The sequence below is a fragment of the Cyprinus carpio genome, chromosome B12 (genome assembly GCF_018340385.1).
Source record: "Cyprinus carpio isolate SPL01 chromosome B12, ASM1834038v1, whole genome shotgun sequence".
NCBI lineage: Eukaryota > Metazoa > Chordata > Actinopteri > Cypriniformes > Cyprinidae > Cyprinus > Cyprinus carpio.
Window position 1 is genome coordinate 25,465,568 of NC_056608.1, and position 12,772 is coordinate 25,478,339.

General features: G+C 34.9%; 2 protein-coding genes across 3 annotated transcripts in view; one reads left to right on the forward strand and one right to left on the reverse strand.

Moving 5' to 3' along the window:
- The first annotated feature begins 514 nt into the window (after positions 1-514).
- Positions 515-8,960, forward strand: LOC109061452 (steroidogenic acute regulatory protein, mitochondrial-like). Of its 2 annotated transcripts, none has more exons than XM_042734833.1 (7): positions 515-929; positions 1,011-1,115; positions 1,845-1,981; positions 2,074-2,229; positions 5,958-6,142; positions 8,404-8,497; positions 8,693-8,960. In XM_042734833.1, exons 1-7 carry the CDS (start codon positions 791-793, stop codon positions 8,804-8,806), a joined length of 930 nt encoding a protein of 309 aa, XP_042590767.1. In that variant the 5' UTR covers positions 515-790; the 3' UTR covers positions 8,807-8,960. The 2 variants fall into 2 exon arrangements, with proteins under 2 accessions (XP_042590767.1, XP_018934105.1); XM_019078560.2 differs by having other exon boundaries at positions 516-929; positions 2,071-2,229.
- Positions 8,961-11,238: 2,278 nt separating this feature from the next.
- LOC109096251 (A disintegrin and metalloproteinase with thrombospondin motifs 14-like) overlaps positions 11,239-12,772 on the reverse strand; it is a 42,093-nt gene continuing 40,559 nt past the window's right edge. The window contains exons 17-18 of the mRNA XM_042734867.1: positions 12,644-12,739; positions 11,239-11,843 (exon numbers count right to left, since the gene is read on the reverse strand). Of these exons, the coding sequence (XP_042590801.1) occupies positions 11,464-11,843; positions 12,644-12,739 (476 nt within the window). The 3' untranslated portion in view covers positions 11,239-11,463. The remainder of the gene's footprint in view (positions 11,844-12,643; positions 12,740-12,772) is intronic.

Genomic DNA, 12,772 nt, shown 5'->3' on the forward strand with positions numbered 1-12,772 from the left:
TATTAGTCATCCAACATTTTATCTCCTCAAAACAGTTGTAGAGCACATCCAAAGAATCACTGCTGTCAGATTTTGTTGGAAGACAGAACTGTGTATCGTCAGCATAGCAGTGGTATGAAATCTTATATTTCTTAAAAATTGCACCGAAGGGAAGCATGTAAAGTGAAAAAAGTGAAGAGGGCCTAAAACGGACCCTTGGGGCACACCGCATGACAAAGGAGATGACGAAGAAGAAAACTTCCCAGTGCTCACTGAGAAGGTTCTGTCTTTAAGATAAGAGGCCAACCACTGCAGAGGGACACTCTGAATACCCACCAACTTTTCCAACCGCACTTAAATCCAGCACCAGATACAGATAACAAAAGAGACCTTATTGTAAAGTGTTCCCAAACAAAACCAATAAATAAGAAATATATATTTTTAATAATGAAAATAAAATTATTTAATAATAAATACATAAATTATATTAAATAAAATATATTAAATAAATAAACAAATAAATAAATACAATTTCTGTCTCATCTTAACTCACCGCTATTACATGTACACTTAAAGACTAACAAATGTTAACAAACGAGACCTTATTGTAAAGTGTAAACAAAAAACCAAACAAATAAATTAAATGTTTTCAATAATAAATAAATAAATGCAATCTGTCTTATCCTAACCATTCCTCTCATCTTTCATGATGTCTAGCAGGTTCCAGTGACTTTAAACAGTGCAAAGCTACATTCTTGCTCCTCCTGAATGTGGCCTTGGAGGCAAAGCCGAACTGAATCCTATCTTGTAAATGAAGCCGTTCTCTTCGTCTCTGTCCTTCAGCGGCTCTATAAAAGCGTCCCGCTGCCTCCTCCTCCTCGCCAACATGTTGCGGGCCGTCCTGAAGCTCTGCTGTGGAATCACATACCCACATCTACGGAGCATGACAGGTGCCTGACTGCAGCTTGAGCTCGATGCGTGAGCTTGTGTTTGTATTGTGTTTTATTTATGCTGTCTTTTCCATCCTGCAGGTCTGCAGCGAGTAGCTCTGGCGGTGTTTGGCCTGGAGATCGCACACTTACAGAGCAGAGGACAAATGCCCCTTCCAGCATTGAGCCCTTTGAAACGGACTGAAAGTGAGTTTGTGCATTCATATTAAACTTTCCATCCAATACTCCAGCAGAGCTGCAGTTCAGTTCAAACGTTTGGAGTCAGTAAGATTTTTTTTTTAAATGGTGAACATAAAAAGTCTCTCCTGCTCACCAAGGCTGCATTTATTTGATTAAAAATACAGTAGAAATTGTGAAATATTATTATAATTTAAAATAGCTGTTTTCTATATAAATATCTGTTAAAGTGTAATTTATTTCTGTGAATTTTCAGCATAATTACTCCAGTCTTCAGTGTCACATGATCTTCAGAAATCATTCTAATATGATGATTTGCTGCTCAAGAAACATTTCTGGTTATTATCAATGTTGAAAACAGTTGTGCTGCACAATATTTGTGTGGATACATTTGATTTTTCTGGATTCACAGATGAATAGAAGGTTCAAATGATCAGCATTTATTTGAAATGGAAATCTTTTGTAACTATTTAAATGTCTTTACTGTCACTTTTGATTAATTGAATGTGTCCTTTATGAAAAAAAAGATTAAGTTCATTCAAATACAAGAAAGTAAGAAAAATAAACACTGAAAATGATCCAAAAAGCATCTTCAGATTTAATGATGTAAGAAAATCTGACTGTCACATGATTAATGACACTGAGTTACTTACATTTGATCATTCACATAGAAACACTGCACTAATTATACTTCATTTTATACATTATTATTTTGAATGTATATATGAATGTCTTCAGAGACCGAGGCGGTGGAGCAGAGGATGGCTACATTGGCCGATGAGGACGTGTTTTATCTGAAACAAGGAGAAGCAGCGCTGAATGAAGCTCTGAAGATCGTGGAGTCTGAGGACGGATGGGAACTGGAGACAGCTGAGGTGATCTCTGTGAATCTAAAATGTTCTCTTGGTGTGCAGATCAACAGAATGTGTTCTCACAGAAAATGATGAATGTCTTTTTCCTTCAGAAGAACGGAGATGTGATCTATAGTAAAGTTCTGACCGGCAACAGGAAGGTTTTCCGATTAGAGGCCGAACTGAACGCGTCTCCAGAGGAACTTCACGAGATCTTGTTCTTCAGAGTAGAGGAGATGCACGAATGGAACCCCAGCGTCAGACGCATCAAAGTAAGACATATTTCTTATTACTCTTATTAATATTATATTTTCTATATGCATCAAGGGTGCTTTAAATTGATCAAAAGTGTCAGTAAAGACATTGATAACGTTCCAAAAGATTTCTATTTCAAATAAATGCTGTACTTTTGAACTTTCTATTTATTTTTTGATTCTTGAAAATTAAATTTGTATCAGTTTTTACAGAGATATTTTGTGGAGCAAATGTGTTTTAAATTGATAATAATCAGAAATGTTTCTTGAGCAGCAAATCAGCTTATTAGAATGATTTCTGAAGATCATGTGACACTGAAGACTGGAGTAATGATGCTGAAAATACAGCTGCACATCACAGAAATAAATTACACTTTAACAGATATTCACACAGAAAACAGCTGTTTTAAATAATAATAATATTTTACATTTTTTACTGTATTTATGATCAATAAATGCAGCCTTGGTGAGCAGGAGAGACTTTGTTCTTGTAACACATCTAGCATATAAGAGAAGCTGTTAGTGATCCTGTAGCTGGTGAAACAGCAGAGTCACGGCTTCAGTTTCCAGAGCAGAGACAGCCTGGAGATGTAAATGTAGTGTCAGAAGCTCTAGATTGATGATTTTTGGCTTGTTGAGCAGCTCTCAAGGTCACAGCGCTGTTTAATATTCTCTCTTGATAAATCAATAGAGCTAGAAGTGTTCAGATCAGAGGTAGATGAGGTTTCTCTCATCCTCTGTAAAGGTCACACAGCATCTACTTTTAAGACTACTTGTGTTAATAATATGATGATACTGTAATACTAGGCCCATACTACTGGAATTCAACTATATATGCTCTATAATTTTTCTAATTGTCATTCATGCAGCAGTGCTTATTAATATGAAAATTATTCATAAGGATTGCATTATGAATAATAAGTAAATATATCGATTTTCCACACCTAAGAATGATAGTAAATTATAAATTGTTATGCAATCAATAAGCTACAGAAAACAGGCTACACAGAGAGAGAAACAAGGCGTTTAATGGAATAACACACTATATGGTAAACCAAAAAATGAAAGAACTTGCATTTAATTAACTTTAAGTGTTAAAATTAGTGAGACATTGGGTATGTTTCTAAATGAATGCAAATTAGGACAACCGTTTGCATCTTTTTTTAGTTACGACCCACTTTTAATGAAATTATGCTCAAACAAACAAACAAACTAAAACTACTGTTTTATAGCATAAACACATCTTTTAAGTTGATTACCCCCAAAAAATCAGTTGCTCTAATTGAGTTTAACCAATTTTTTTTTTCAGTTAAAATCAATGGCTTGCTTAACACATGCTCAATGTAACTTATTTAGCATGTGAATTGAATGTAGAAGTAAGATATTACTAATTATTAGCGCATCATTGCTCACAGACTCATTACAATGTTTACATTCATGTACAAAAATTTCAAAATAAGAGAAACTCAAACATACAAGCATTAAACATGATCTCTCCCTTCACCAAAAACATAAAATAACACATTTAATTTTATTCTCCTTGTTGAGTTCTATCCAAAGCATGCTGGAAACTAGAAATCTACTGCCCAATTTATAAAGTTAACAAGACAGTTTTATCAAGTTACTACAAATTAATTTTTTTTAACTTAACACATAATGCACAATAAACACATTATGTCACCAGAACTCATCAAAATAGTGTAGCCAACTAAAAAGGTTTAATTAAATCAATGAACTTGAATTTATAACTTGCAAATGCATTTATTTACCTTTTTTTATGATCACTATAGGACACAAATCTCAATACTTAGGTCACTTTTTCTAAAACTCTTCACACAGCGAGCACAACATCAGTCTCTGTGCGCTAAACTGTGAATCATGTATCATTGCTTTGGCACAAAATGCATTAATTGACGACATCTGTCTAATTACATGAATTCATATAGAAAAATATTCTGAATGTAAAAAAATTAAATAGACTACTATCAAAGCAGTTGCATTTAGCTAAACGTCTTCACAAGTGTTAGTCTTTTACTTTCATTACCATCTATACAAAAGAGGAAAACTTAGTCAAGTCAAGTCAAGTCACCTTTATTTATATAGCGCTTTATACAAAACAGATTGCGTCAAAGCAACTGAACAACATTAATTAGCAAAATAGTGTGTCAATAATGCAAAATGACAGTTAAAGGCAAGTTCATCATTGCATTCAGTGATGTCATCACCCAGCTCAGTTCAGTTTAAATAGTATCTGTGCAATAATTTGCAATCAAGTCAACGATATCGCTATAAATGAAGTGTCCCCAACTAAGCAAGCCAGAGGCAACAGCAGCAAGGAACCAAAACTCTATCGGTGACAGAATGGAGAAAAAACCTTGGGAGAAACCAGGCTCAATCGGGGGCCAGTTCTCCTCTGGCCAGAAAAAAACAGCTGTACAATTCCAAGCTGCAGCAAAGTCAGATTGTGCAGAGGACTCAACTGGTTCCTGTGGTCTTGTCCCGGTGGTCGTCTGAGACAAGGTCTTTACAGGGGATCTGTGTCTGGGGCTCATCTAGTTGTCCTGGTCTGGATACGTACTGGATCCGGGTGACTGCAGTGACCCTCTGATCTGGATACACACTGGATCTGGTGGCTACGGTGACCTTGGAATAAGAGAGAAACAGACTAATATTAGCGTAGATGTCATTCTTCTAACGATGTAGCAAAGTATATTGGGTGTTATGGGAAGTGTTCCCGGTTCCGGTTTACCTTATTAATGCAGCTTAAAAATCCTTTAACGGATTTGGATATTAGAAGCGTATTAGTGTGTTATGTGTAAGCCAGGTTAAAGAGATGGGTCTTTAATCTAGATTTAAACTGCAAGAGTGTGTCTGCCTCCCGAACAATGTTAGGTAGGTTATTCCAGAGTTTAGGCGCTAAATAGGAAAAGGATTACTCGTCATCCAGTTTATTATATCGACTATGCATTCCGTTAGTTTTTCAAATTGGTATGTTTCACCGGGCCGCGAAGAAATATAGAGCTGAGTATCATCAGCATAACAGTGAAAGCTAACACCATGTTTCCTGATGATATCTCCCAAGGGTAACATGTAAAGCGTGAAGAGTAACGGCCCTAGAACTGAGCCTTGAGGTACTCCATACTGCACTTGTGATTGAGATGATACCGCTTCATTCACTGCTATGAATTGATGGCGGTCTTATAAGTATGATTTAAACCACTTAGGAATAGTTTTGTACTGTAATGCAAACATGGACCATGCAACATATTAATTATAAACAGTAGTGTCGTTGTTTTGTAAATGAAATTTTACCAAAGAAAACATTGTGTAATGCTGCCTGTTGTTAGTGTTTTTCAGGTTGTTGTGTTATGAGTAATAGTGTTTTTTTTTTGTGAAGTTTTGAAAAAGCAACTTTAGTATAGAGAAATCTGTCCTAGCAATTGTACAAAACTGTAAGTTAGGGTAACAGGTAACAGCACTGAATTATTATTTTTTAAATGTACTTAAGTGTAAAACGTTTTTACAGGTTGATCAGAAAATAAAAGAATGCATTTTCATTGTAATTTTCTGTAATTCTGACATATGAATTGGAGTTTGAATTCGAAATTCTAGATGATGCATTAGTTGCAGTGTTGAAAGGGGCGTGTCCATGTGAAATTCTATTATGTTTTGTTTAGACTGTTATGTTTCCATGAAATAACGAAAGTCCGACTCAGCCGTAAACAAACTCCGGTTTTATGCCGCAGGTGCTAAAACACGTGGGCAGGAACACCATGGTTACACACGAGGTTTCGTCGGAAATGGCGGGAAACCTGATTGGCCAGCGGGATTTTCTGAGCGTCAGACATTCGTCCAAACGCGAGTCACGTGTTTATTTGGGCGGAGCCTCGACGCGGCTGGAGTCTCTGCCGCCTCTGCCGGGGTTTGTCAGGTAAACACAGCGCGTGCAGGATTGAAGCGTTCAAAACAATCATTAAAGTGAGTCACGCTGCATTTAGCCAATCTTCATGAACGATTCTAAATCTTGCTTTTCAAATAGTTAATTCACCCTCATGCTGGTTCAATCACACGTGACTTAAAGTGCATCTATGTAAAGCAAAATAATGCATGAACTTGTTTTCCTCCAAACCGATCGCAACGCCACTTCTTTGGGATTTGAGTTTTTTTCTTTTAAGTGAACATTGATTAATGTTTGGCTGTTTGTTGCAGAAAGCTGTTTTATGAATTCAGAAGACTTTGCATACTAGTGCACGAGCCGTATGCACGACTCTTACTGCGCTTTTTTCATGTTTTTGTAGCACAACAGTATAAATCACCATCCATTTTTGTTTTTATAAAAACATTCAATTCTATTTCAACTTATTTACAAAGCACAACTAAACACAACTACCCTTGACCAATGTGCTGTAAAAAAATAAATAAGCATTAACAGAAATAAAACAAAGACAAGGTTACAAAAAAAAAAACGAAACAACAAAAAAAAAAAAAAAAACATTTAAGCTTAATTAATAAGGGTTTGGATGGATGTAAATTACAGGTGTTGGTCATATAATTAGGATAACATCAAAAAGTTGATTTATTCCACTAATTCCATTCAAAAAGTGAAACTTGTATATTATATTTATTCATTACACACAGACTGATATATTTCAAATGTTTATTTCTTTTAATTTTGATGATTATAACTGACAACTAAGGAAAATCCCAAATTCAGTATCTCAAAAATTAGAATATAACTTAAGACCAATACAAAGAAAGGATTTTTAGAAATCTTGGCCACATGAAAAGTATGAGCTCCTTTTGCCTGAATTACTGCAGCGATGCGGCGTGGCATGGAGTCGATCAGTCTGTGGCACTGCTCAGGTGTTATGAGAGCCCAGGTTGCTCTGATAGTGTGCCTTCAGCTCTTCTGCATTCTTGGGTCTGGCATATCGCATCTTCCTCTTCACAATACCCCGATAGATTTTCTATGGGGTTAAGGTCGGCGAGTTTGCTGGCCATTTAAGAACAGGGATACCATGTCCCTTAAACCAGGTACTGGAAGCTTTGGCACTGTGTGCAGGTGCCAAGTCCTGTTGGAAAATGAAATCTGCATCTCCATAAAGTTGGTCAGCAGCAGGAAGCATGAAGTGCTCTAAAACTTCCTGGTATACGGCTGCGTTGACCTTGGACCTCAGAAAGTGGACCAACACCAGCAGATGACATGGCACCCCAAACCATCACTGACTGTGGAAACTTTACACTGGACCTCAAGCAACGTGGATTGTGTGCCTCTCCTCTCTTCCTCCAGACTCTGGAACCCTGATTTCCAAGGAAAATGCAAATTTACTTTCATCAGAGAACATAACTTTGGACCACTCAGCAGCAGTCCCGTCCCTTTTTGAAGCGAGACACTTCTGACGCTGTCTGTTGTTCAAGAATGGGCTTGACACAAGGAATGCGACAGCTGAAACCCATGTCTTGCATACCGTCTGTGCGTAGTGGTTCTTGAAGCACTGACTCCAGCTGCAGTCCACTCTTTGTGAATCTCCCCCACATTTTTTTGAATGGGTTTTGTTTCACAATCCTCTCCAGGGGTGCGGTTATCACTATTGCTTTTACACTTTTTTCTAACCACATCTTTTCCTTCCCCTTCGCCTCTCTAATAATGTGCTTGGACACAGAGCTCTGAGAACAGCCAGCCTCTTTTGCAATGATCTTTTGTGTCTTGCCCTCCTTGTGCAAGGTGTCAATAGTCCATTTTTGGACAACTGTCAAGTCAGCAGTCTTCCCCATGATTGTTAGCCTACAGAACTAGACTGAGAGACCATTTAAAGGCCTTTGCAGGTGTTGTTGAGTTCAATTAGCTGATTAGAGTGTGGCACCATGGTGTCCTTCAATATTGAACCTTTTTCACATATTCGAATTTTCTGAGATACTGAATTTGGGATTTTCCTTATTGTCAGTTATATCATCAAAATTAAAAGAAATAAACATTTGAAATTATATCAGTCTGTGTGTAATGAATAAATATAATATACAAGTTTCACTTTTTGAATGGAATTAGTGAAATAAATCAACTTTTGACCAGCACCTGTATTTCATATAGGCTACATTTTGATAAGAAGTTACTTTAACCGGACACAATCCTAAAGTGTTTTCTGATGGTAAAGACATTGTGTAAGTGTTTGGTTTGGTGTTTGTTGTGTTCAGAGCAGAAGACGGACCCACCTGCATCATCCTGCATCCGCTTCAGGACCGTCCCGACCGCAGTCGATTCATCTGGCTGCTCAACATCGACGTCAAGGTACAAAACATGCACATGAGTTATGATTTTACTAGTGTTGTCAAACAATTAATCGCATCCAAAATACAAGTTTGTGTTTACATAATATATGTGTGTATACTGTGTATGTTTATTATGCATATCAAAATGCACACACATACATTTATATCTTTGAAAAAAACCTGTTATGTTTTGAGTGTATCCTTGTGTTTTCAGGGTTGGCTCCCGCAGTCACTAGTGAACAAGGCTCTTCCTCGAGCACAAGCGGACTTCACTAAACACCTGCGGCGCCGACTGGCCGCTCAAAACTCAGAAAACAACAGATGCTGAGAGTCAGACATCAACACAGACAATGATATAGGAACCCAGACATGCAACATACACCTCAGACGAACAGCATCAAACTCCTGTTATCAGAGTAGAACTACTATGAAATTGATCCGACAATAAAAAATATTTTTCACTGGAGTGTTATTTCAATATCATTATATGATATCATATATATATTATATTTTTTTTTTAAATCATTTTTTTTATATTTTTTGTTTTATATATTTTTTTTTAACTTTCATAGTAATGCTTTGTTTTTGTCGTAGTTACAATTCTGAGATGTAAACTCAAATGAAATCTGACTTTTTTCTTCAAATCCTGAGTTTAAATCTTGCAGTTCTGTTTTTGTATTTTTTGCGACGTCACAATTTCACATAAAATAACAACAACAACTGGAAGTTATTAAAGAAGATAAACAACTGCTCATGAAATTGATTTGACCACATAAACAATAAAAAAAGTTTTTCACAGCATAATTTTAGTATAATTTTATTAATATATTAAAATAAAATTTTATTTTTCACATTTTATTTTTTATATTTTGCTTTAAATTTTTTTTTAAATGAATGTCTTTTAATTTCATTTTTAGTTAATTTAGTACATCAAGTCAATCTAAATAAAAATTCTGTATTTTGTGTCTGATTTTGTGCTTCATATACTTAAACCAAAAATGAAAGTTTAAATGAGCTGCAGTGATGGAAACAGGACCAAAATTGAGAGTATGGGTTTTTGGAGAAATAATGGGGGAGTATTGTGTGTGTTTTTTTTTTTTTTTTTTTTATTATTTTATTAAAAATGCTAAAATAATTAAAAATTAAGTAATAATTGACTTTCTCAAATAAATATGTGCAACTAACTCAAATTGCATGAAAGTTTAAAATATTCAAAATTATTAAAACTGCAGATTCACTGTGGCTGAAACGGAAAAAGTTTAACATTTCCATTGATATTTGTGTTATGGTTATAAATGATGAATCGAATTCATGAGTTGATCTCTGAGCTCTGCTGCTGGCTGATATTACAGATGCACTTTTAAACATTAAAAATCAATGCAAACAAATCTATATTGAACAGCTATGAATCTACTCCAGTTTCTGCAGAGATGAATGGAGATTGATTCGTTTCCCTCACATCCATCTGCATTTTGACTTCATTTCTTTTACAATCCATCTTCCTTCCAGATGTCTAACATATAAAAATATATAGTCTTACCCTTTACCTTTTAATCCAGTGAAAATCTGTTTTGAATGTGCAAATAAACAAAAAATCTAAAATAAAAAATCCACTTTTCTTTTCAATGTGTATATTTCCATGTATGTCATCATCCTACAACTTAAAAATGTAATAAATATTAACACTTAAAGCTCTCATTGACGTATATACAAGTACTATACAATACAGAAATGAGGTTAAACCACGTGAGAGACGGCACCTTCTGAAAACCTGCAACTATTTACAGTATATACAGAGCACCCAGTTTAACAGCAGAACAGAAGCACACACAGACTGCGGGTGGATGCTGTTGTTTCACAGGTGAGTGTCGTCACATTGATGAATATCAGGAGCACCAGGAGGAGGAGAGAACCACGAGACACTAGCTTTGTAACTCTTCAGTAGATCGGTGTAGTTCAGCTTCATAAAAATGAGCAAAAGAATAGGAAAATATGACTGAAATACATTAATGGCTATGAACAAAATTGAATACAGGCCAGTGTTGTTGTATTACCATTTACATATTATTACAATATTTTATATAATATATATTTGAACATATTTCAAATTAACTTTTAAAGTTTCATTTATTTATATATATATATATATAACAATGTATGTATATGAATGCAAAAACAGATAAATCCGATTTTTTTAATTTCAAAAATCAATGTTTTTTGTTGTTATCATGTTTTTATTGTTTTATTGTTTATATTTTTTATTGCTTTTGCAATTAACTCATTCATATATATATATATATATATATAAAGCTTTATATTTTATATATATATATAAAATCTTTTTTTTTTTTTTATAATAATTTTTCAAGTCATTTTAATATTTTAGTTTTTGCCAATTATGATTAAAGTTCTCCATCTATTACATATATATATATATATATATATATATATATATATATATACATATATTTTTTTATTATTAATATATGGTCTTACTATTTTACATTTATTTTTGCAATTGGCATGTGCTGATTGTTTCAAAGATAAAAATCTAAAAATTCATAGTAAAAACGTTTTGCGTTCTTAATCTAATTTTGTGTAAAAATATCAGAATTTCTGGAAAAAAATTCAGAAATTAAAAATTCTTAATCTAATTTTGTGTAAGAATGTTAGATTTTTTGGAGGTTTTTTTAGTAATTTAAAAGTTGAGTGGGTTTTGGGAAAATGTTGTAAATTTTTTTTTTTTGCAGGTATTTGGTGTTTTTTGAGGGTTAAACTGTTCGATCACAGAACTACACCAGATCCGCAGCTAGACTCAAAACAACACAGCTACGATCTACACGAGCGAATAATCACAAACACGCTGAAGACGCGTCTAGTAGTCCTGAAGACACAAAACAGCTCAGTTTCTCCCGGAGCAGAGGATTGTGGGTGACGTCGGTTCGTTCTGAGGTAACCAGTAGCTGCTGTGTGATTGGTTAGTGATCATGTGACCGGGACTCGGGTCGAGGCGAGCGAGTCCTGGATCTGGAGTGTGTCTGGAGGTAGAGGTGAGGGACAGGAAGTGGTCGCGTCCGCTTTAGGGCTGGAGGAAGTGGGCCGAGGTCTCCTGCGAGCTGCTTTAGTGCTGTGGACGAGCGGAGGAACAGACGTCTGAGTCGGAGCAGGACTCGTTTGAGGAAGAGGAGGAAAGGTGAAATCCGGAAGCCATGAGAAGGGAGGATGAACGTCTGGAGAAAGCGTACTGAAACCCAACTTCCTGTTACAGGACTCGCAGCAGAGCTTCTGATATCCCGGGATGGAGCAGTAGAGCGCCAGAACCTCCATCTGACAGAAGATGGACTTGTCACCCAGACACGGCTCATCTGGAGGAGAGACGGGAACGGATCAGGAAACATGTTTGAAGACAGAAATATATTGTTATCAAATACAACAGAATCATTAAAAATAGGAATAATTAAAATACAATAAAATAAATGTAATAAAATACACATATTAATATATTTATATTTAAATTTACAGAAATTAATAACATTTATAAAAAAATTTTAATTCAATTAATACAAGACGAATAAAAATACAATACAATAAATTTACGAAATTACATATGTTCATATATTTATTACATCTATTTGTTTTCATTCATTTCATTAAAGTACAGAGTAATTAATAACATGAATATTATTTTCAATAATAAAATGAATACAATTTAGTAATTCATAAAATTAATACAACTATTTAATCTTGTATTTATTTGTTTTAATCTTTGTTTCGTTGTCTAGTTTTTGAAAAATATCTAATCCTGAAAAATAAAATGTGTCACAGTTTCCACAGAAATATTGTGCAGCACAACTGTTTTCAACATTGATAATAATCAGAAATGTTTCTTGAGCAGCAAATCTTCATATTAGAATGATTTCTGAAGATCATGTGACACTGAAGACTGGAGTAATGATGCTGAAAATACAGCTGTGCATCACAGAAATAAATTACACTTTAACAGAGATTCACACAGAAAAATTTTTTTTTAAATTATAAAAGTATTTCAGTTTTTCACTATATTTTTGAATACATAAAAGCAGCCTAAGTGAGAACAAGAGAGGCCGATCACATGAGAGAATTGTGATCAATAATCCATCAGTGTCTGTATTGACGAGTCACTTACTAGAGTCTTTATCCAGAGTGTTTTCCGCTGGTTTCTCCTCCTCAGTGGTCAAATTCTCCAGTATATCTTTAGTGGGACTGAGTAAAGATGGCTCTCCTAGGAGAAAACAACACAAAAGCACATTTCCTG

Excerpts from the sequence above, each read along its gene's own strand:
- LOC109061452 (XM_019078560.2), top strand. The coding sequence starts at position 791 with ATGAAGCCGTTCTCTTCGTCTCTGTCCTTCAGCGGCTCTATAAAAGCG. Across the intron at positions 930-1,010 it reads ACATCTACGGAGCATGACAG|GTCTGCAGCGAGTAGCTCTG; the intron begins GTGCCTGACTGC and ends TCCATCCTGCAG. Across the intron at positions 8,498-8,692 it reads TGCTCAACATCGACGTCAAG|GGTTGGCTCCCGCAGTCACT; the intron begins GTACAAAACATG and ends TTGTGTTTTCAG.